The sequence below is a fragment of the Enhydra lutris genome, unplaced genomic scaffold (genome assembly GCF_002288905.1).
Source record: "Enhydra lutris kenyoni isolate GAN:26980312 unplaced genomic scaffold, ASM228890v2 scaffoldscaffold43, whole genome shotgun sequence".
In the NCBI taxonomy this organism is placed as follows: domain Eukaryota; kingdom Metazoa; phylum Chordata; class Mammalia; order Carnivora; family Mustelidae; genus Enhydra; species Enhydra lutris.
Genome location: NW_019154127.1, coordinates 9,121,271 through 9,144,263, shown reverse-complemented (window position 1 = coordinate 9,144,263; position 22,993 = coordinate 9,121,271). Strand labels below are relative to the sequence as shown.

The window sequence follows — 22,993 nt, the reverse complement described above, 5'->3', positions numbered from 1 at the left end:
ATCCGCCGATGGAAAACTGGCACAGGTGGTCCATGGCTTCTTGACTCACTGAGCAGATGAGGAGGAGGCTGGGCTGAGGCCTCCCCCCACTGAGTCAAGGCCCCTGTGAGCGGGACACTGCACTGGACTCCTGCTCTCTGAAGACCATCACCCAGCTGCCACCCCAGCATGTTTGTATCCACCACCCTCGTTGACCCAGATGTTAACTCGGCACTACCACTCCTCAGTTTCCACCTAAGCCACTTCCTGTGGGCAAGGAGCAGCGTGCGTGGCCAGTCTGCCGAGCCTGGCGTTGCTCTTCTCTTCAGCCCGTGCCTTTAATCTAGAGCGGCATCGCAGTGAGCCTGGTCAGGGACCCCCGTCCCGCATGACCATTTCCCACATCTCGTCCCCTCCACGCTGCGCCATGTGTGCGGAAAGGTGAAGTTTGTTTCCCTTTAAAAATTGCAAACTAACAGATGAAACACTGCCTTAATTATCTGTCTGTAGAGCGCATTGAAAACGAATCTCTGCTCTACTGGCAGACGCACAGGAAAATCTGTCACCAGCCACAGTTACTGTGGCCTCCTCGGAGCGCAGAGCCTTACCCCCACGCAGCCTGGCCTCCAGACCGCCCAGAACACAAACAACTGTCACCCACTGACCTCGCTCTTCTTCCGTGTGGGAACCAAAGCAGAAGGGGGAAAACAGGAAAAACTACAGATATTTTAAAGCACAAGTGAGGGGGCACCTGGGTAGCTCAGCGGATTAAGGGTCTGACTGTTGGTTTCCACTCAGGTCATGATCTCAGGGTTGTGAGATCGAGCCCCATGTTGGGCTACATGCTGGGCGTGGAGCCTGCTTGGGATTCTCTCTTTCCCTCTCCCACAGTCCCTTCCCCCCTCTAAAAAGATAAAGAACAAGTGAGGACAAAAAGAGCAAAGTTGCAAAATCAGTTAATTTTTTTGAAAACATTTCCAAGGCACTGTGTTTTGCATTAAGTGTTTAGCGTTTAGATGACCTAAAAGTCAGTGTAATCACATTAATAGGATTATTTTCAAGAAAACCCCCTTGTCTTAAGGTTTACTTTATTTAATAAATATTTTTATATATTTTAACATTTTATATCATTTTCATAAGTGATGCCCTGTAAAGGTATCCACAAACCTATAACGAAAAAAAAATCAAAGGTACTATAAGTACCTCTCACATATTATGGTGTGATCTACATCCTTCCCACAGTTCCCATCTCTGGAAAGGATCTTGTAATATCTGAGTTTAGGCAAGGTGGTAGCATGATACCAGCATTGACTGCACAGAAAACAAATGCACTCAAAATTGACCTGTTAATTTGGTGGGACTTTCATGGGGGAACCTAATGAACCATCTAGAATTATTGGGAAATAGAATATTTTTTTATAGTTTGGGATTACTGATCATGCTGTAGGAACAACTCTATAGTTTCCATGGCCAAATCTCACCCAGAACAGTGATGCCATTTGTTGTAGGTACATATCTGTATAGTTCATCTTTCCTCCTTATCCAGGTCTATTTCCATAGGTGTTACTGACGAACAGTGTAAATTTCCCAAAAACGTTTTCTCTGTTATGAATGTTGGGTTTTAATTTGAATGAATAAAACGAGACGACTATGTAGGATAATGACCCAATTCAAAAAGTGCCAAGTAAAGCATTAGTCACACCATCGTCCCTCTAAGGGCCTTTTAAAGGGACATTGAGCACCCTCTAGTGACAGCAGTTCAAGCAGCTCAAAGTTCAGTCCCTGCCAGGCTTCTGGTTTCCAGCGGGCAAGCAAACAAAGCCGTGAAGTTCTTTGGCCAATAGGTGATTGCTTCCTAAAAATCGTGAGGCAGGATTATTGTAAAGGATATTTTATTATTATTAATGAATTTATTATTATTTATTATTATTTTAAAGGATAAAATAGCATCCACCAGGCAAACCCCAGCTTGTCTTCTGGCTTATCATTGATGTAGAAAGAACATTGTCATTTGTCCCCCGATACTGTAGTTTTCCCCCAAAATACATGCTGAGATTTGCGTTGCGATCCAGTGAAGATGATGAATTAACCTACATCATGTTTGGTTCAGGCATTTAAACAGACTAAACACATTTCCGTAAAACTCACCTGGAAGAGGACTGGCTGCCTCCATTTGAACGGCATGCTGTATCCGCAAGGGGGAAAGAGCCTCCATATCACTTTGCAGGGAGAGGACACAGGGCAGAGAGGGTGGGTGCCATGCATGGTGGGTAAATGCAGGGGTGGGTGCAGGGCATGGAGGAGAGAGTGTAGCACAGCTGCTTTTGCACACACCGGCCTGCAAATGTAGGCGTACAACTCCCTTCAGTCTGTAGGTTGCCTGCTTCACACTCTTGCAAATGCAAATGCATTATTTATGACAAATGTTCTGTTCCTTGGCTTCGTTTCTGATTCCATTTGTGATATAAATAAATTAGCAAATATGGAAACATATTAAGCGGTATAGAAAGAAAGGCCACCTGAATCTGACTCAAAACAGACTTTATAAAAGCAGGGAGAGCAATTGTTTAACGCAGGCGCCTCTGTAAATTTCCATTATGTGGGGAGGGGGGAGGGGGATGCATTCTCATGCAACTTATCTTTCTTTAAAAAGTAGCATATAGGGGCACCTGGGTGGCTCAGTGGGTTAAAGCCTCTGCCTTCAACTCCGGTCATGGTCCCGGAGTCCTGGGATGGAGCCCCACATCGGGCTCTATGCTCAGCAGGGAGCCTGCTTCCTCCTCTATCTCTCTCTGCCTGCCTCTCTGCCTACTGTGATCTCTGTCTGTCAAATAAATAAAATCTTTAAAAAAAAAAGTAGCATATAGTTTCTTTACAAAATAATTCATGAATATCAAGACAAAAATAAAGGCTGAATATTAGTATCTTATAAGTGAGACTGGCACACTTAAAAAAAAAACCTGAAAGTGTAACTAGATCAAAATCTAAGTTAATTTAAACAGCCCAAAATAACTTCTCAGGGTGGCCAGGGTGATTGCTAAGGAAGTCAGGGGGACATAGTACTAGAGATCTGAGTAGGGGCAGAGAAGCATGTCTGCCTCTGGGTTGGATGGGCCCATTCCTTTGTGTCCCCTCCAGTTGCATGGTACGGGGGCTAGACTGCCCTGTGGATAGACCATGCCTCAAGGTGACCAGTGCAATCTGACATCTCTGCTTATCTCTACCCAGTTGTATGGATGAAGATGTTGAGATGCATTGAATGGTTCACACATTGTATGTGGGATCACGATCATTGAAGCAGGAAATTTAAGTTCCTTTAAACTATTGTACAAATTAATTGTTCTTAGGATTTTCTTTTTCTCTTTTTTTCTTTTCTTTTTAGTCCTGAATAATAAATGGCACACTTAAGGTTCCTAATGGTGGTTTTAAGACTCTTGCATTTTTAGAGGCATAAGGAATTAGGGAAGAGCGGAGTTGTCAGAATTCGAGAACATATCCGATGCTTATGAAATGGTGCTCATTGAAGTCATTGCTCCATTGGCTCCTGTAGAACTGAACTGACGCATGCTTCAAAATTAAGGAAATTGCAACTTGGTGTTGAGAAGTTGAGGATTTAGTATGTGATAACAATTTCCCCGGTTTAGATGAGTTCAAATCACCCAAGATGCTGAAGAATATATTAACCACCCAGGGAAGGTGTTGAAACAATAGTTATTTAAATTGTAATTGGATTATTTCTTAATGTGTTGTTGGAGGGTATCACACACACACACACACACACACACACACACACACACAGTCTTACCCAGTGGAGTGAAACTGTGCTCACAAAGTATGCTTTGAATGGAAAAACGATCTGTAACTGGCATGTAACGAGTGACCTTGGGGGCTAAGAGCGCCTATGCTGCCTGTGTTCTCAGGTGAATCCTCCAATTGACACAGACGGAAAAGTTCCACGGAGGGATGTAGTTTTCCATTGTGGGGTCAGCTCCAGATGCTGGATCCTTATCTATAATCTCAGGCATGTCCCTGGCAAGAATCCTTGGGACATCCTTCTTGCAGCGCTTTCATGAATAATCCAAACATTATACATTTTAAGATTCATGTGTCATTTTAGGGACAATATGGAGCACTTTGTCCTATTGTTCGACCCTTCAAAAGTTTGCATGTCATGGGTCGCTTCCAGGCTCTGCAGTTTTATGTGGGCGGAATGTAAGTAAACAAACACAGACTTCCTGAATGCTGGGACACCCAGTGGCTAGACAGAGCCCTGTCATCCTTGCTTCGTTGCGCGGGCCAGAGTGCCTGGCATGAAAAAGTCACTTTATGAATCCCGACGGGGTGGGTTAATGTTGGGTAGATGACAGTGGCAACACACTCGAGTGTCTTCTGGGTTTCGTCACTGGAATTAATTAAAAAGAAAAAAAAAGAACCACTCTCTTCTTTGTGTAGACATTTAACAAGGAACCTGAGTTTTGGTACACACACACAGATCTTGACAGGTGTAGGTGTTGTGAGCCGCGTGTTATGCAGATTGTTATAAAAACATAGCACATTACATGTTACTTATAGAACTTTTACATTACATTTCAATTTCGATTTACTGTAAATGTTGGGAAATCTAGATGAACCAAAGGAGGAGGAGGGAAACAAACAAGAAAAGGAAGCTTCTCTACCATTAGTCTATAGTATGGAGCTTCTTAGTATTTCTGTCTTGTCTTTTTCCTTTTAGAAAATGGGTCTGTGATATAATTCTCCTTTTCACTGGGTTCTTAACTTACTGGGTGTAGTCTTATAACAATTTTCCATATCACTGAGTATAGATCTACATACTCTTCCTGCAATATTTTCAATGATAATGAGCATCTCAGTGAATGGATATTTAAGAAAGGGATCAATCATTCATGAGCAAACCTTCTTTTGTGTCTCCAGTTAAAATTGGGGTTCATTATGTCTTTGCTGTGCTCCTACATCATTTTTAGAACAATATTGCCCTCATCCAAAGTGTCTCAACTCTTGGCCTTCCTCAGTGTACCCCACCCTAGAGAAGTTAGTAACAGAACAAGGGTGAGAATTTGCAGACTCTTTAGAAAATGGGAAGACAGGGTCTTAAGGCCCGTAAATGACAGGGTCCCTTTTATCATTACAGTAAATATAGGGTTCATTTTATAGGATTTCCTTTTTTTCATTTGAACCAAAACAGGAGTAGGTTTACAAAGGGTTTTCCCAAAGTTGTGGGTAATAGGTCCACGATAGGTAAGTAAAAAAGGAAATGCAGAATTTAGTCATGGGCTCTGATGTCCACAGACCCTGGGGAACCATACTGGTCCAGCGTGGTGTTTACTGCATTCCAGGAAGGGTGGAGAAGGACCCTGTTCTGTAAGCTTATGACAGGATGGCCCCCAGGCAGTACCCCACTGCTAGACTGCCCTTGACATGGGTCTGTCTGGTTACCTGAAGGGTGGCCTCCTCCCAGGAGGGGGGTGTCTGGTCAGAAGGTCCCAGTCCTTAGGCTGGTGAGTGACCTGGTGCTGAGGCCAGTTGTAGATACAGACTTGAGGAATGGGGTGAAGGGGAGGATAAACTGGTATCTTTATGTTTGTTTGATTCCCCAGGATAATGCTTATCTTAGGAAATGGTTTCTGTACTACTATATTCTAATGAATAAATATGCCTTATACTATGAATAGCCCAAGTTTAAAAAATAACTTTGCATTAAATATTCAGAGAATACTGGACTTGGATGCTATGCTGTCATTCTAGATATCAGGGATTACTGTCTTTAAAGATGTTAAGAATCAATTGAACATCTTGTTGTTAGAAAGGAGGAAGATGTGAATTTCTAAAAATTTGTGGTGGGAATTATAACTCCTGAACGATCTAATAAAGACTACTTTCTAGATTTGTGTGGATTTTTCAAAATTTGACACAAATGAAATTTATGGATAGAATTATCAGGAAATAGATCAAATAGTAGCATCTGGTTTTCTGTTTCTAAGTATCCAAGCAAAGAAATTAGTCTGCTAAAACAATATCTTTATTAATTAGAGACCAAAGGGTATATATGAGTATACACATATAGGCATTATACATATAAATATTAGAGAGAAAAAGAGAGAGAGGAAGCAAAGCCAATCATGTGAATTACCAGCAGTGGGAGTCACTGGGTGAAGGATACTAAGAGTCCTTTGTGTTATCTTGTTTCTGTACATTGGGAATTTATTTCTGCATAAAGAGTTAAGAGATTTCACTGTTTACAGAGCTGAAGTAAACAGTAACCAAGGAATTAAAAGCTCCGTGAGGAATGAGATCTCTGAGGGTAGATGGGGTGGGAGGGGGGTGGGCCAGGACCCAGGAAACTAGGGGGAGGTCGGAGCAGGCAACACTTTGTCCTGGGCTCTTTTGTTAGCAAAGTGGTCATCCTGGTTCAGGCTGTTCCTTGGGGAAGCCACAGGAGCACTGCTCACTGGGGTACTGCGGTGAACCTTGAAAGCCGGTGCTCCTCGGGACAGCAGAAGCAAGGAATCCCGGTGGAGCCGAGTGCGTTTTTCTCAGCACTCCTGAATCCTTGTGGACCCTGCCCAGATAAAACAACTCAGTACTTTGAAATGTTCAGGGAAACAAAATTTTAATCAGCCTGCCATCTCATTCATTGTTCAGAGATGAAAAGAGGGGAAATCAACCCCCCTCCAAGTGTAGATGCTGAGAACTTGAAGGTTCTGATTTTGACCCAGAACAGGATTTCTTTTATTTTCTCTTTCCCCTTTGTTGTCTTCCTTTGTTTCTTGGTTTGTCTCTGTCTCCCTTCTCCTCCTCTTCCTTCTATCCTAACACAAGGGGGTGAGTCAGGGGACCATGGAAGGTGCGGGAACCCAGGCTCATTTGCAGGACTCAGACAGATGCCGGCCTGAAGTCTGAGTGAAATCCGTTCTCCGGCCCGTCCAACCCCTGGACCCGAGTGTTGCTCAATGACTCAGGCTTTGGTCTCTCCTGTTCTGCGGGGTCCCCTCTGGGGACCACACCTCTTCCCCGGTCCCACTTACGTGTAGCGAGATTCAAAGCAAAATGTTGTTTCTTCCAGAGAACAAGTAATTTCCTGAAAATGAGTAATTAAAGGCCTGAAGTCCTCTAAGGAATGTTCAGGCCTCCATTAGCCGTATTTCCTTGAGTGGAAAACAGACGTATGGCCCTGAACTTGCAGCTCGGATTTTCAAACACTTAATGAGGTCTTCACGGGGCATCTGTGCAGAGCCAGGCCCTCTCTCGGGGTCTTGGTCTGTGGCACTGACTTTTCTCAGAGTGGAACCAGCTCGCTCACCTTATAAACGACCTTATGTATGACCATTGGTCGTATAATTTTAGTTATTTGGGTTTTACTTATTTATCTATTTATTTTTAGTTCTTTGGATTTTAAATCCATATTTAAACGTGAGGATTTGATGGGGCTATATCTCCCTTCACTTGACTCGCTTACCTTGTCGGTTCTCGAGTCTTGCTGTTTTCAGCAGGTTTCTTGTGAAACAAATAAAAATCTCCTGTGTTTGGAAAGAGAAAATGAAACTCTTCTGGAAGACTCACGTGAGATGTTGAATAAAAGGAGGCCGTTAAAAGTCCGCAAGTGAATGTATTATTCCATTAATGAGAAATAAGTTCTACCCGCAGAGTTTCCTTTTGGGAGAAAGGGACATGGAGTGTGTGGGGAGGAGGGGCTCAAGTCCTGTGTCCCAGTCCTGGGGCAGGTCCAAGGCGCTGGGGGCCCCGAAGGCCTGGCACCTGGCTGTAGAGGGCCCTCCGCACCTCATTCTGAGGTGCTCACAGGCTGTGTGAAGCCATGCGGAGTCCCGCCACATCTGCATCCTGCCCGGGGCAGCGTGTCACACGGCGGCGGCACACCAAGTCACACCTGCTGCGGCAGTCCTTGTCCCAGGCAATTGATGCCTTTTTTTTTTTTTTTAATTAAAAAAAAAAAATCTCCTGGCTGCATATCATCAAGAAAAACAACATTGTTTTCAGGGTCCCTTATCTCTCCACTCCCAAATATCCTGTTTCTTCGGGCTGGGCCGCCAGGACCAATAGAAACCTCTTCCTGCCATTGGCTGACTTCATTTCCCAGACTTAGCACAATCTCATCCGCTCTAAACAACCTCATCAAAACTACTTTCTGGTCAGAGAGAAGCAATAATTATTATTAACATTTATTAACGATCAATAAACGTGATTGCATTATGGCCAGCACTATTAAGGTAAGGAAAGGGTTCCTTTTCGTTTGACAAAATCTTGTGCTTGTTACTCTTTTCTTTGGTTTCCTTTATCAAGGCAGATAAGTCAGGATTGGGCAACACCCCCACTACCACAATAGAGGACAACAAGATTTCCTCTGCACTGCCTAGTAAATTTCCTTTTTCCTACTCCAACCATCCGCAAGGCTTAAAAACTTCAAACTCAGAAAAAAATTGGGGTTTCTAAATTCACTGTTGAGGGCCGTGGATGACTTTTGCAAAGGCTTTTTGGAGCGCGTCTGAATTTTTGTATTCTTTAACTATCCCTAGCGGTGCGCGGATGTGTGATCTGCTGGAAGGCAATGGACTCGGAGAGGTTGGAGGGTAGGGTCGGAGAAAAAGATGGGCTGGTAAATGTTGAACTTCTGGATGCTCTTGAATGACTCCTTAGCCTCAGGGGTGCCGGCCAGCCCCGGTGGAAATGAAGAGATACCTGGCAAGTGGCGGCTGGTCATGGGACACGCCAGTGTTGACTTGGTTTTCGGATCCTACATGCTGAGAGTGGAGTGGTCTCATAACTCAAATGGTGGTAACTCGGTGTGTTGGGTGACATGTTTATCTTTAATAAAATACTACTCCTCTGTGCACTGTGAGTATACGTTCTTGCCCGTCTTGGTTGGTTTGTGGGAATAGGAGAGCGGTGGTTGACCGCTCTGGGGTGTGGGTTCTGATGTGTTTTTCTTGCAAATGTCTTTAGTAGATAGCATAGAGAAATTAATGGGGAGATGAATCCATATACCTGGGAGCCTAAACATGGCCGAATTCCTGTAAGCCAAGCCGGTCGGATAGTTAGTAAAAGGCTGTGGAATGGCGTCTGGGAAGTGTGGGCTGTTGAAATATTTTCAAGGCCACCTTTCCTTGGTGACATTTGTAGAAATGAGAAAAATCAGCAGCGAACACATAACTGAAAGGAAAAGAAAGCAAGCTCTGGTAGTTGTGTGTCTTTCGTTTTTCTGCATATGTAGGTGGGAGGTATTTGGTTGGATTTTCATCAAGGTCTTGGTTAATTTGAAAGCTCATGTATATGGAAGTTTGGCCCAGAATTGGGCCAAAGCATTTTCAAAAACCCTCCTTGGTTTGACATCTGAAATGTTTGTGTTAGAGGGTATGATAAATGCCCACCACATGAACTGTGTCTTAGAAGTTTTGCTCAATTTTTACTTCTCAAGGTGGGTTTTATTTTTCATGGAATGTTCAGTAATATACATGAAACAATCATGTATCAAAGACTAACCTTACAGAGGTTGTTTTTTCTGTGGGCTTCAAGGATTGGAGTCCGCTGACATGTAACTATCCCAGGAAAAGAATTTTAAAATTGGAGGTTGACGTGCCTCTCTTTCAACTTGATGAGCAGAAATTATTTGATTTTATAGTGCAAAATGCTACCCTTTTTATTCCTGTTTTCACTCCTAATTGCATCCATATTTCGTAACAATTAAATCAAATATTCTTTGTGAATTTTGAATAGCTTGAGTACAATTGTGTGTTTCTAAAAAAAAAAAATCAGTGTATCGAAGGACACTAAAGTAACAGCCCATCCTTTGGCCTGTGGGGTCTGGTTTGTGAAACATATGAATGTGTAATACTGTTTCATTTGAAGCATACGTTTCTGAAGATATGAAGTTATTTTAAAGCTAGAGTGTTTTGTGATTCTCGAATAAATTTTGGGTCATAGTTGATACTTGTCCAGGATACTATGCTTGCCTTAACATTTGATGACTCTGGTTATGTGTATTACGTATGTATCTCAGGTGAACTTTAAAAATGACTTCAAGTGGATTCTTTTTAATCCTCTGGTCAAGTAAAATAGCCCCTCTTTATAGGTAACTTCCTTTAAGACATGCTCTGTTGGGCTTCCTGGGTAAAGTAATGAGATGATTTTACAGACTTGTTTATAGAGTGGAAAAAGAGGGCCCAAGTCTGTTGACTGCAGTTTTAATTATGTGAGTGCAAAGCTCAAATTAGCCTAAGGAGAATTACGGCTGTCCGTTAGAATTAGGAAATAGTCTGTCATACAGGCAATTTCTAGTCTCAAATGCACTCTGTTGTTGCTGTTGTTTCAGTAAATAAATTAATTAGTTGATTAAGCATCCGAGGCACTGAATTTGGTACTCCCCATTGGAGTGGGCTTTTTTTTTTTTTTTGCATTAATATTTATAAAACATCGTAAGGCACTATGGAAGTTGGGTGTTTTTATCCCATCTTAGTGACTCTTATCATCATTTTCTCTTGGTGTTTGGAACTGGGGACAGAAAGTTTCCATTGGAAGAAGTAAAGGAATTTGGGGGCCTTATCTGGGAGTGCCCATTAATCTCTAAGAGTCCATGGATTTTAAGATCAGATTATGAGTTCTCATAAAAACACGTAAGAATCAAGGGTGATGTCCCCATAGGTAATTCATGTATCAGTTTTGTTATTTCCATCTGCTTTTTGCTTTTTCCATCATCTGACAATACTGAGGAGTGCTTAACACTCCGTCTCCCTCCTTCTGCACGGAACAGCACCGTGTTGCTTCCAGGCTCCAAGGAGCTGGTTATTAGTCTAGGGACCTTCGTTATGCTTCGGTTAGGACTTTTAATCCAATCTCCCAGACAGTTCCCTGACCCTTTCATTATGCCCTGGATCACTTGGCCAGTCTAATGAAGCCCGTGATCCCATCTCGGGATAAATGCTTTTAAATGCATATAATGTAATACTTATAATGATAAAGCAAGGGAATTCTGTCCAAGTACAATTCAACTCTTGGACTCCTCTGGTGGCCCGTGAATCCCATGTTACAACTCCTGATCCTAGAGTTTCAAGATCCTTAGTCTTTAAAATGGGAATGTGGGGATTTTCCGTTATCAGGGAGATCTGACATAGAAGGAGAAAGAGAGAGCAGAACCAGTGGGAAGCATCTTAGGAAACAGACAGGATGTGGAAAGTTACAAGGCTGGATGAGGGAGCACACCATTACTGTTTCAATTAGTTGTTTAAAGAAGCTACTTTGATTTAACAGAGGTTGGAGGGTTTGATGATGATTGAAACATGGTGTTAATTTAAAAACGTATTGCTTATGTTATATGTTTCATGCTTTGTACATAGCAAGCACTCTGAATATTTGCCGTCATGTGTGAAGGAAAAGTTAGTAAAAAGCTCAGCGTTATACGAAAGAAAGTTCATCTCCTAGGGTTTTGGTGGATGTGATTAATGAGTTGAATAGCTCTAGGCACGAGATTTTGATCAGCCCGTTTGCTTATGTGGAATAAGAATTGTTTCAACCCTCGTAACTTTGGCGGGGATGGGTGTAGGGGTGCTCAGTGGCAGTGGAAGGAATGTCAGATATAAAATGCTGCTGTCCTGCTATGTAAATGTCATGTCCCCAGAGCAGGCCCTGATCTCTGCCCTTGCCTGAGAATGGAAGTCCAGGCTATTACCTTAAAGGCTTGCTGCTTGCTTTTGTGGGCAGTTCCCCGATACCGTTTTCCCCCCACTGGATGCAACACGTGTCTCCCTAGCTCCCTGAGTATGTGTGCACCTGTCCACTCAGGGCCCTGACTCAGTGACCACAGAAGGGAGAACAGGGAACAGTGAAATTTTTGGATTCTTTTCCCATTAAACATTCTTATGCAGGATTGTACTCCACTCAGAGAATATTCTGAAAGCCTGAATCATTTCTGAATTATCTACATTTTCTTTAAGTGATTATCTCATTATTATTATCATTATTTTGAAAAATAGTCCTTTATTAAAAAAAAAACACACACACATACTTATGCTTATTTAGGTCTCTTGAAAAGCATACCTAAAAATAAAATAAATAAAACAACCATTGTCGACTCCTTCAGGAAAATATTATTTCTGTGTTTAGAACTTCAGAGTAAGATTCCCTCTAGAAGTATTGACCCAAAGCAGAAAACTCCACCGTGACATCCCAATAACTTGGCAGATCTACTGATTTAATGGCTGATTCAGAAGAGACTTGCTATACAGGAGGCTGTGGGAAAGCCCGGATTAGGAGTTTCTCTGAGGTCTAAGCTCTTCCGAGAAGAGTGACAGAGGCAGTCTCCAGGCCCTTCTGTTTGGTGGCTTCTCTTTGGGGCTAGGAAACACCTCACATGCCCCAGGACCCACCTCACTCCTTTTGTCCCAACAGGGTGGAGGTCAGCTCGTCTCTGCCCTGGGGATTCTGTAGCATGGCCGCTGAGTCTTCAGTCCTTACACCCGGTGGCGGCTAGACATACCTGCATTTTGAGCATGGCTAGTCATGTGACCCTGTGGGACTTCACCTGTCTGACCTCAGTTTCCTCCCCTGTGAAATGGGATTCTAATGGCTATTCTGTTTTGTGTGGGTAGGAGGTGAAGTCTGTAGAGCCTCTGGTATGTTTTCCAGACATGGCAGATGCCATTGGACCATCCCAGTGGATTTTCCTTGTCCTTTCCTTGCCCTTCCTTCCTCCAAGCCTTTCCTTGTCCTGCTTCGGTTTTGAAGCCCCGAGACACAGAGTCTCTCTTCCAGTGCTTTTCAAAAAGAACAGGGGCACTTCTGCGAGTCAGTACCATGGTCTCCCACTGAGAGCAGGTCACACCTGTGTCTGGGAGGCACCAAGCTACAGGAGGAGGAGGAGTTTATGGGGGTCCTTGGGTTAGGGTACAGCAAGGCAGGTACCAAACACACAGACAAGTAAAGCATGCTGGGGGTGCGACGAGTCAGAAGAGTGATTTAGCTCTGCTGGGAGGGCAGAGGCTGCTGCTTTGTTGAAGGCGGGCAGGTGGCCTGCGGTCTGTCTTGCTCCTGATTAGGGCAAGAATAGGAATCTTGGAATATCGCCACTGTTCTGCTTTCTCGTTAATTTTGAAAAATACATCTTGTTGTTTTGCACACATTGTAGTAATAAAACATCTTCATCATAGAGAAAATGAAAAAAAAATCACTACAAAGTCGATATGAGTTGCTCTCGATCCCAAGCAGCCAGGGAAAATTATGAACATTTGGTGTGTGTCTTCCTACTGTATGTTTCTGTCTTTTTATCCACCTGACTATCCATCCAGTTTTTCTCAATTAATGTTGTTTTAGATGAATTTCCGCATGTCACTAGACATTTTCCATAAGCAGAATTTTTAGGCTTCATTATATTCCATCTAAAATAAGTATTATCATTATGTAACCAATATCCTGAATATCCTGTTACAGCAAATAATATTGCTTTCGATTTTTCAGTACTCGCATTGCAATATATTCTCTATCTCTTTTTTAAATTCATTTTGTTACTATTAGTGCTTACAAAAGACATTGTTTGGTCAATGGACATACATATTTTTTTTTAAAGATTTAATTTATTTATTTGACAGACAGAGATCACAAGCAGGCAGAGAGGCAGGCAGAGAGAGGTGGGGAAGCAGGCTTCCTCCTGAGCAGGGAGCTCAATGTAGGACTTGATCCCAGGATCCTGGGACCATGACCTGAGCCAAAGGCAGAGGCTTTAACCCACTGAGCCACCCAGGTGCCCTGGCATACATATTTTTAAAGTCATATTTTTAACCGGCAAATTGAAGTATTTGCCAATTAAAAAAAAATTGCCACTTGACTCTTCGGAAGGATTATACCCGTTCCCACCTCGAGCCACGAAGGAGGTCAGTTGCGTGCACTCAAGACAACTGTGCACATTTTACCCTCTAAATCTTCGCCATTCTGACAAGCAAAACCGGCATCTCACTTTTATTTGTGTTTTCTTATTTATAGTCTTTCATTCCCTTTTTTTTTTTTTTTTTCGTGAACCTATTTCAACCAGTGGCCACCGTGACCTCCGGATCTATTTCTTATTCATGCTTTCGTTCTGTTTGATCCAACTTATTTCCCACACATTCCTCTTATTGAACTTGGCTGAGGCATGTTTTCTAAGTCTAAGATCATTCTTCATTCTGTCCGTTCTCTCACGCTTCATTGTCTCTTGTCAGCACATACTCCCAGCTCTCCTTGTGTTTGCGAGTGTGGATATACTGTGAATACTTCTCATATACAGACCTATGCGAGCCTTGAACTCGTCCTTACGGATGGTCTATCCTCCTCTTTTGTGTTCTCAACAGCAACCGGCAAAGGATAGGGGTTCCGTGGATATATGTTAAAATTTAAATTTTTTTTGTTAATCTTTTTAAAATTAAAATCCTTTGAACTCATAAAGAGAAATTTAAGCTATCAGAGTAATTAATCATTATTGTAGATTTTAAATAGAAGTTGTATTTCTTTATAGAGGTACTTCTCCTAGTTAAATAAAAATCAATTATATGGAATTAAATGGATGTTTGAAAGAGTTTAGAGAAACATTTTTAAGAGGTAGCCGTTATATCTTGAGTTCCTAATCCAAATTAACATTATCCTCGTAACTACATAAAGGCCAAGCTCTGGGTTAGGCACTCACACTATCTCGAATGATACGCATGCCCCCTAGATACTGTTGCTTTTTGTGCACAGGAGGATAGAGGATTAGAGAGGCTGAGGAACTTGCTTAGGTAACACAAATCCATTTGTCTCCCCTCAATTTATCATTCTATGATCTCTTTGTCCTGCTCTTTGCCCTCGCCTCAAATATTAAATAGGCTGATTAGAAAAAAATGATGTATCAAAAGGTATAGTGATACATTAAGTAACTGAATAATGGCAATTATTATAACTGGCTAATTTTGCTGCTACTCCTGTGTGAAAAACTCCATAGGCAACCATTATTCTACTTTTGGTGACTAATCATGATAAACTGCCAGAAAATGGGAGAGCTAAAACTCCAGCACCCATCTGTATTTGCTCAGTGACACGAATTCTTTCCCATATTTGGCAATATCCAAGGGGCAGTGGTTCCAGATTCCAAATCAGCTGCTGATTTAAATTTCCTCAACCCAAGTATCCACTTCCTTGCTCATGCCTTCAGTCACGAAACGCAGCCCCGTTTTCCATCAGGCCTTACGAGTCTTTCAGCGGCGCGCTCGTGGGATTCAATGCTGGGAAGAACGGTAACCTTCTGTTGTGTACAGATACGTGTTGAGACGTGTAGAAAAGAAATGCCAAGGGCAAGCAGAATTATTTATTTTTAAAGCCACATCATAATCCAGTCATAACACGGACATCAGGGCTGCTACTTCCCATGCTTCTGTTCAAGACAACGCATGTCACGTCCTGGAGAACGTAGTCAAGCAAGTTTATAACATATCAGGCAAAGAAGCCGCACTCTTGCATTTCACAGAGCCACCTTTAAATCATCCCACCTTGGTGATTGAACAGCTGGTCTTCCCCTTATAAAATTACAGAAGAGCAGATTGATTTTGTTTGTTTGTTTGTTTTGTTTTTCTCCCCTGGACACAGAGCCTGTCCTGAAGAGAAAACTCCCCACACCCTCACAAGCACGTTCCTCCAGGGCTGGTGGCAAGTGGAGCATCCCATCCCCTTTGGGTCCCACTGGGCCCTGTACTGAGTGGTACCTTGCGACTTAACCATAGGCATGGGATGCTCACCTTTGAGAAAGAGGAAACTGTTGAAACAACACTTCAGAATTTGTCAACACAATTAGTTTGTGTCTCAATTTGAGGCAGATTTCCCAAGACGTTGCTCCAAGTTAAAAAAGGAAAAAAAAAAAAAAAAGCATGTGTGGTTTAATATGGCCAAGCGCTCCTTGGACCCGTGTTGAATGTGGGCATTCCCTGGTGTTCCAAAGGGCCACGGAAGCTGGAGGTGACGTAGCACAAGCACAGCCTGTGTTTATCTCACACCCAGGGGGACACTGATACCCTCCATGTCTTCACAGCGTCCTTAAAATAGCCTCTGTGGGGGAAGGATTGGTCTTATCTGGCTTGCAGGGGAAGGGAAGAGAGGGGGGAAGGGGGCTGGCCTGGGACAAGGTGGCAGGAGCTTGATGATATGGGAGCTGGCAGGTAAATTCACCTCTGCAGGGTTTTCGCACCTCCTGGGGTTGGAGGGTGGGGAGTGATGGAAAAGGTCTTCCTGCTTTTCACCCTTGACAGGTACTTAACCTCACAATATCTGGGTTTTTCCATCTGTGAAAGGGGAATAACAATAGTCCCTACCTCCCAGGGAGAGATCAACTGAAAGTTTCTGAGTGCATATGAAGTACTTAATAAGCGTTAGCTAATTTTACTATTCACTCAAGTCAAATAAATTTTTCTCCTAGGACTAGAATCAGAAAATCCACAAAAGCTTTTTTTCCCCCCTCTTCTCAATTTCTGCAACAGTTTGTGAATAGAGGGTTTTTTTTTTTTTTTTCAAGTAGCCATTTTTCCTTTAACATGTTTTTTTTCCTTTATTATGAAGTAAAAACTCTTACAAGACAGTGAGTTCTCTGCTACTCAGGGCTTTATTTGCCCTGAGGGTGACTGGCGGCCGAGTTCCGTTCATAGCCACTCCCGGAGAAGACCCTGTTCATAGCCACTCCTGGAGAAGACTCTCGGTGCTTGGTCACTCCCTGCTCCTCTCTACTTCTCACCTTGGTGTTCCTTCCCTCCTCTTTCTCCCTCTTTGCCATAGCTCACAATCCAGTGGAGGGCTCAAAACCATAAGGGACAACAGCCACGAAGAGGAAGGACCCTTCTGACCCTCGAGGGTGCTCAGAGGTTCCTCTAGGACCTGCCTCCTTTCACATCACACTGGGTCTCCCAGATTCTCTAGGACCTCTCTCCTCCCAGGGATCTGGGGATGGTCAGGCTCGCAGGCCTTCAGTCTGGGATAAAGACGTACTGGGAAGACTGGTCAGGAGGTTCCTCTTTGCCTGGTAAATGTTGTCAAAACCCCTAGGCGCACATTGACATTTGAGTTCTATCTTTTACTTCACTGTATGTGAACTTTTAGAATTAGAAGTGCATGTAGAATCCCATGTGAAGTAATATTGTCCAAGGTCAAATACGCATGACTTTATGAATTATCTGACTTGGGAATTATCCATCCCACCCGTGAGCGTCCATACGGATAGTCTTGTTGACTTTACCTTTGAACCAGAGACCATAAGCTCCAGTGAGCCTGTGTTAAGCTTTAGAGGAGGAATAAAATTTACTTCCCCAGAGAAGCATCCCTGTGAGGAAAAACACCGTTTGTACCTTCTGTCCTCCTTAAAAAGCCGTTCCCATTGACTCACTTATATGGGAAGCACAATTGTACCGCAAAGAGTTTTGATAAGAGGCTGCTTATGAAATAGGCACACATATATTTTGGTGAAGGCTTGTTCTTTGGAGATGGAAAACATCTTTTTTTAGATCCCATGTTTACTGCTTTGGTAAACAGTAAAATGCTGCTGCAGCAATTGCCTTGAGGATAAAGGGTTTGTAGACAGATACTTCCTGCGCTCACTTCCTACGCAGATAGCCAGGCCAGTCAGAGGCGCACCGCGGCAGGAAGGGCTCCCACTGGAAACTTCCCCCGCGCATGTGTGGCCCGCCATTCACTATCTCCTCTCCAAGGGGAATAGACCTGTTGCTACAGATCTTCTGGCAGGTTCCTCTATCTCAGAGCAGTGGAAAATCCAGCGTCTCTAAGGTCATGGCTTCAGTCCCTCGTTGCCATCCTTGCTCTTGTCTGCTTGCTGTTGTTGGCATAGTGTAACCAGACAGTCGTGTCTGTGAGTAAGAGGGGTGTCCTGGACGCCCCTCAGTCTCCTGTGAATCACTGTGATTGATGCATGAGTCTGCCTTTGTCATTGGTAGAAAATAAGCCTCTTGGAGATTCAAGTGCAGGTCCCCCCCGCTCCCCCCGGGGTTATTTAGAGTGAAGGTCATGTTAGATTTTGCTTTCTCCAGGCAAGCAGAAATCTCTGGATTTGGGTACAAAAATCTCAGTATACAGATTGTTCTCTGTGCTGATTTTACACTGGCTATTAAGTTCCAATGAATGCATTGTTTGGGTCCTTTGAACCAAAGCACATAAAACCACAACACAAACACTGAACAATGGGGCATCATCAATTATCCATCTACAGGATGTGTCCTTACGGACTGGCCCTTTTGTAAGTGAAAATAATATACCAAGTCAACAAACAGTAACACTTCACAATAAACTAAACAAAATAAACAGCACCTGAAAACCACTCAAGTCAAGCACTGGCAAAACTCCAAAGACTCATGTTTACCTACTCCAAACACGGAAACCTCTGCCTCCGCCCGCATCTCCTACGGGTCCTGAAAATAATCAGAAAACCCAGCTGCCTTTAGTTGCTGGGTCACATCATGGCAGAGCACCTCCTTTGATGATCAGAAGGCGCCTGGGAGCCTTGCTTTGCAAAGTCAAGAGCACAGTGTCTGGTAGGGCTCCTTTCCCCGTACCTAGTCCACAGGTGTTGAAGGCTGCCTGTGGGGAGGCGGATTGTACTTGACCCTGAGAAGCTGCCAGACATGGTTAGAGGTAGTCCTGTCTCTTGAAGAGGCTAAGGCATGAGTATATCCTGATGATTTTATCTGCAGTCACTCAGGACACAGCTTTAGGTTACATTGACATGGAATTGCCCAAAGAGGTATTCTCATTTGTTGATGTACTTTTGCCTGTGTTTTTGGAAGACGCTAAAATCTTAGGATCCTCCTGTGGGAGTGAAGACTGCTTTCCTCCCTTGGACCTTGATTGTGCAGGTTTGTTAGGTTTTGCCCAAACTCCCAGAGGCGTCGCCCAACATGCTTCCTTCCAGAGGCTACCTTCTGCTACCTCTGTTTTGTTGCAAACTGACCTCTCTGATCTCCTGAGTCTACGTTGGTTTGAGTGCCCTTGGAATCCTGGTTCTGGGGTGCTGGTGCGAGGCTGTAACAGCAGATAGACTTGACTTTGATGCAGGATAGAGAAACACCCCTAATGGCCTCCTCCCTGAAAATCCCCACCGCTCGACTGGGCTTCATGGTTGGCTTTGTTGTGTCTTATTTTCTTCAGTCGGGAGTGGATACATATTCCATATATCCCTTGAATGGCATATTGTTCAAACAACAGCAGCAATAATAAAACCTTTGTCCTTTTCCCCCATTCCAGAAACAATTATTGTAGGGTTTAGAAAAAAAGTATTTAGAAAAGGAAATGAAAATAATTGATACTATACCATGAAGGGCCTAGGAAGACTTGGCACTTTTTGGATTTTTTTTTTTTTTTTTTGGTCTTTTTATGTCATGCACAAAGACATATTCTTTAGAAAGAATAATAACATTTGAGAAATTAAACTCATTTTAAGAGTTCTTTTCTACTCACTTCCCTTTTTCCAGGATGGAGAAGAAAAGAGGAGTAAGGGCTGAATTTCTTGTGATCCCCTTTAGAGGTTAAGGCCCCATATTCTGTCCTGTGAAGCAGAACCAGCCTGCCTGGGGCAGGTCCTAGCTCCCCCACATCCTGGTAAGGTGACTTCACTTTCCCGTGCCTCGTCTACTCATCTGTAGAGCAAAATGAGGAACGAGAATAGGGCCTGCATCCTGGTTATTCACGCACTGGCGCATATGCCTTCATGAGCAAACAGTGTTCACTGTTGGCAACTCTTTGGTGACTCACCCTAGTCTTGTTCCTGGTATTTAATTTACTCTTTTACCTTCATTGCTTTTTCGGAAGTAATCCATCCTGGACTATGTTTATTTCAGTGTTTGACCTTTGAAAGGTATCCTCCAATGTTTTAGATATTTGTCTAAGAGACATTGACCTATTTCATCCAAAGAGATGAGGATCATTCCGTATATATCATTTGCTTCTTTCTCAGGCTCTTTGTTTGAGGATAGTGGACACACCATTATAGAGTCCCCGCTGGGGGTCCATTCAATGGTTCAAGCAACATGGGACTTACAATTTTAGCCGCTGAACTCAGCTGCATTTTCATGAGCCTAGAAAACCAACAATTTTGAGGCTCCATAGAAAAACCAAGGTGGAGGACGGTGAGGTGTTCACTGTCACCTGTCTTGCCTTTTCTGTGAGTGAATGAATGCATCCCTGAAATGGGGAGTGACCATTGGTCTCTGGAGGGGCCCTAGAGTGGAAGTCAAGTGCTGGTTTGAGCCAGACACTACAGCCGGTACATTCTTTAGAGGAGGAGAGGAAGCATCTATCGAATTCTCATATTGCCAAGTAATGGCCATGATTAAGGCTCTGTGGAATTTCCTTAAAGACCAGAAACTCTCCAAACACTGATGGTTAGAAGTCAGGATTCTGTGTCTTACGTTACATGGCTGGCATCACGTCATCTTTTGTTCCTGATGAACTTGCCTAGTGAGCAGCAGACCTTCTTTAGATGTCTACTAAGACATCTGGGTGATAACTGTATGACCGAGAGCAGTAATTAGTACAGTGGCACTTTGTTCACATGCTGTGCAGAATTCATTCATTTAATTCACTGAGCAATTATTGGCTTCTTATTATCTGCACAGCATTGTGTTAGATGCCCCCAGGAGTTATGAGGAAAGTTGTGCTTTTCAATCAGAAGACAGAATTATTATGATATCTTGGAACCAATGTCTTGAATGCCCCCATGTCACCTGTGAATGCCTAATGTTAGACATAAGCATGTGTGTCCTAAAGAACCTGCCCATGTTAGGGAAGGGGGGATGATCATGGGCTGTCCAGAATCTGTGATTGGAACGTTTGTGAGGGTGCACCCAACAAGTGCGTATCTCTCCGCCAGGCCATGTGGGAGATGCTGTCCACTGAAAACTAGAAGCAGAAATACAGCTCTGGGAGCCTATGTTCTGTTCCATGACACCTGTTGGGTTGGGGCAAAACTAAGCAATGCTTTCACTTTTGCCAAGTGGCAATACCTACCAGTGTTCATATGTCCAAGGTTTGCCTTGGGTCATGCCCGTGTTCAGCTGTTATAGTCCATGATGCAGAAATTCACAACTCTACAGAAATGCAGAGTACTGTTTAATGCACTATGGTGGGCACTGTTTGTTTCTCTTTTTTTGTGACTGTAGCCACTCCTTTGAAATTTCAGGGAAGCTGCAACTTAAAACATATGCTGGTATCCGATGTACTGGTTCACGCCGAGGGCTTCCATTATCACTGGTGAATCAGGTGGCCTTTACTCTATGGTAATTAGTATGTAAATGAAATCTGCATTTGATAATTATTATGTAAATGACATCTGCCATGGGTATGATGTAGTGGGACATCTTCACAAATAATTAAGTTCTTTGTATTCGATTGTAGGACAATCTGCTTTATAATAAAGATGAACTTTAATAGCAGTTAACAACCAGCTTATCTAAGCCAGATAATAAAACTGGATTTCCTACTGAAATTTTAAGTTTACCAAACATATGATTTAACTTAGTGAGCTTTGCTGGTTAAGGCATTCTATGTAAGCCAAAGAAAATGTGATCTTTCATAAAACCTAAGGCATTCTGTTTTGTTGGTAAGATTTTTTTTTCTCTGAACTGTTTTTCAATGTAATGATTTACAAAGTTGGTTCATCACTTGTCCTGAGCCTAGCACAGTGCCTGGCATGTGATGTGGTTCTCCGTAAATGTTTGCTGAATGAACGAACACATGAACACATGACCAAATCGGTATAGAAATCATTCCCTAAGTGGAACATGTCTTCAGCAGCAATATGTGAATAAAAGAAATCTGACTTGGTTCCTCCGCAATGCAGTTTTAAACTGCAATCTAGTTTTTAAGGAGTCCAAGAAAACACAAACAAATAAACAAACAAAAACCAACCAAACAACAACAACAACAACAACAACAAAAACCCACAACTTTTATTTAGGAGTCCAAAAGTTAGAGGAAATTTAGATTGATCATGGAGGGTCCAGTGTTTCTCAACCCAATTATACTTCAGATCTTTACATTCCTAATTGTTCTTAGGATAATTGAAAGGAATTCTTTTTTTTTCTTTTTTCTTTTTTTACAATTTTATTATTTATTTGACAGACAGAGATCACAAGTAGGCAGAGAGGCAGGCAGAAAGAGAGAGGAGGAAGCAGGCTCCCTGCTAAGCAGAGAGCCCAATGCGGGGCTTGATCCCAGGATCCTGAGATCATGACCAGAGCTGAAGGCAGAGGCTTTAACCCACTGAGCCACCCAGGCGTCCCGAAAGGAATTCTTAAGAGAACTAAGATTTTGTTGGGGAGAGAATATACATGAAACAGTCATAATTTGCCTAATGTGCCCACAAATGTTGGCTGGAAAAAATACTAAAAAAATTAACTTTTAATTTCTATTAGCTCTTTTTTTTAACTTTTAAAATTATTTTCAGACAAATAAAAATTTGAGACATTCAAAGATCTTTGTGAAGGCGACTTCCCACATGATAATGACTTTCATTAGAATGTGAACCAGACATTTATTCCTCCAGTGGTATAAGCAGGAAAGTTCCTAAACACAAGAACCTGGGCATTGTCAGACAAAGGAGCGGATATGGAAAGTTTGTCAAATTTAGCATTATTCTGAAAACTTCAGGCTTTCTGGTTGTTGCAACCAGAGATTTACCTAATTCTTGGCATAAATTCAAGCACTTTTGGGACATGGGCTAATTCTCTTAGGCCAACATTGGGCCCTATCATGCCCCCAAGTGGTAAATATTTTGTTAAAAACAGGGTCCACAGGTAGCGAATTAGATTCCTGGGGCCGTCGTACTAAATAATAGCGAACTGGGTGGCTTACCACAGCGGAAATGTACTCTCTTGCAGTTTAGGGAGCCGGAAGTCCAAAATCGAGGCGCCAGCTGCGTCACGCGCTTCTGCAGACTGTGAGGTAGAGAAGGTCCCATGCCTCTCCCAGCTTCAGCTGGCTGCCTGCAGTCCTCGGCTTG

General features: G+C 42.9%; 1 protein-coding gene across 3 annotated transcripts in view; it reads left to right on the top strand.

The window, feature by feature from the left end:
- The window catches only part of LOC111155700 (ERG, ETS transcription factor), a 171,771-nt gene that overhangs the window by 61,416 nt on the left and 87,362 nt on the right, over positions 1 to 22,993 (top strand). The window contains exon 1 of one of the 3 annotated variants that reach the window (XM_022516013.1): positions 8,112 to 8,222. The exons of the other annotated variants lie outside the window; for them this stretch is intronic. Within the exon in view, the coding sequence (XP_022371721.1) occupies positions 8,205 to 8,222 (18 nt within the window). The 5' untranslated portion in view covers positions 8,112 to 8,204. Of the gene's footprint in view, positions 1 to 8,111; positions 8,223 to 22,993 lie in introns of those variants that run through there. 3 annotated transcript variants of the gene reach the window in all.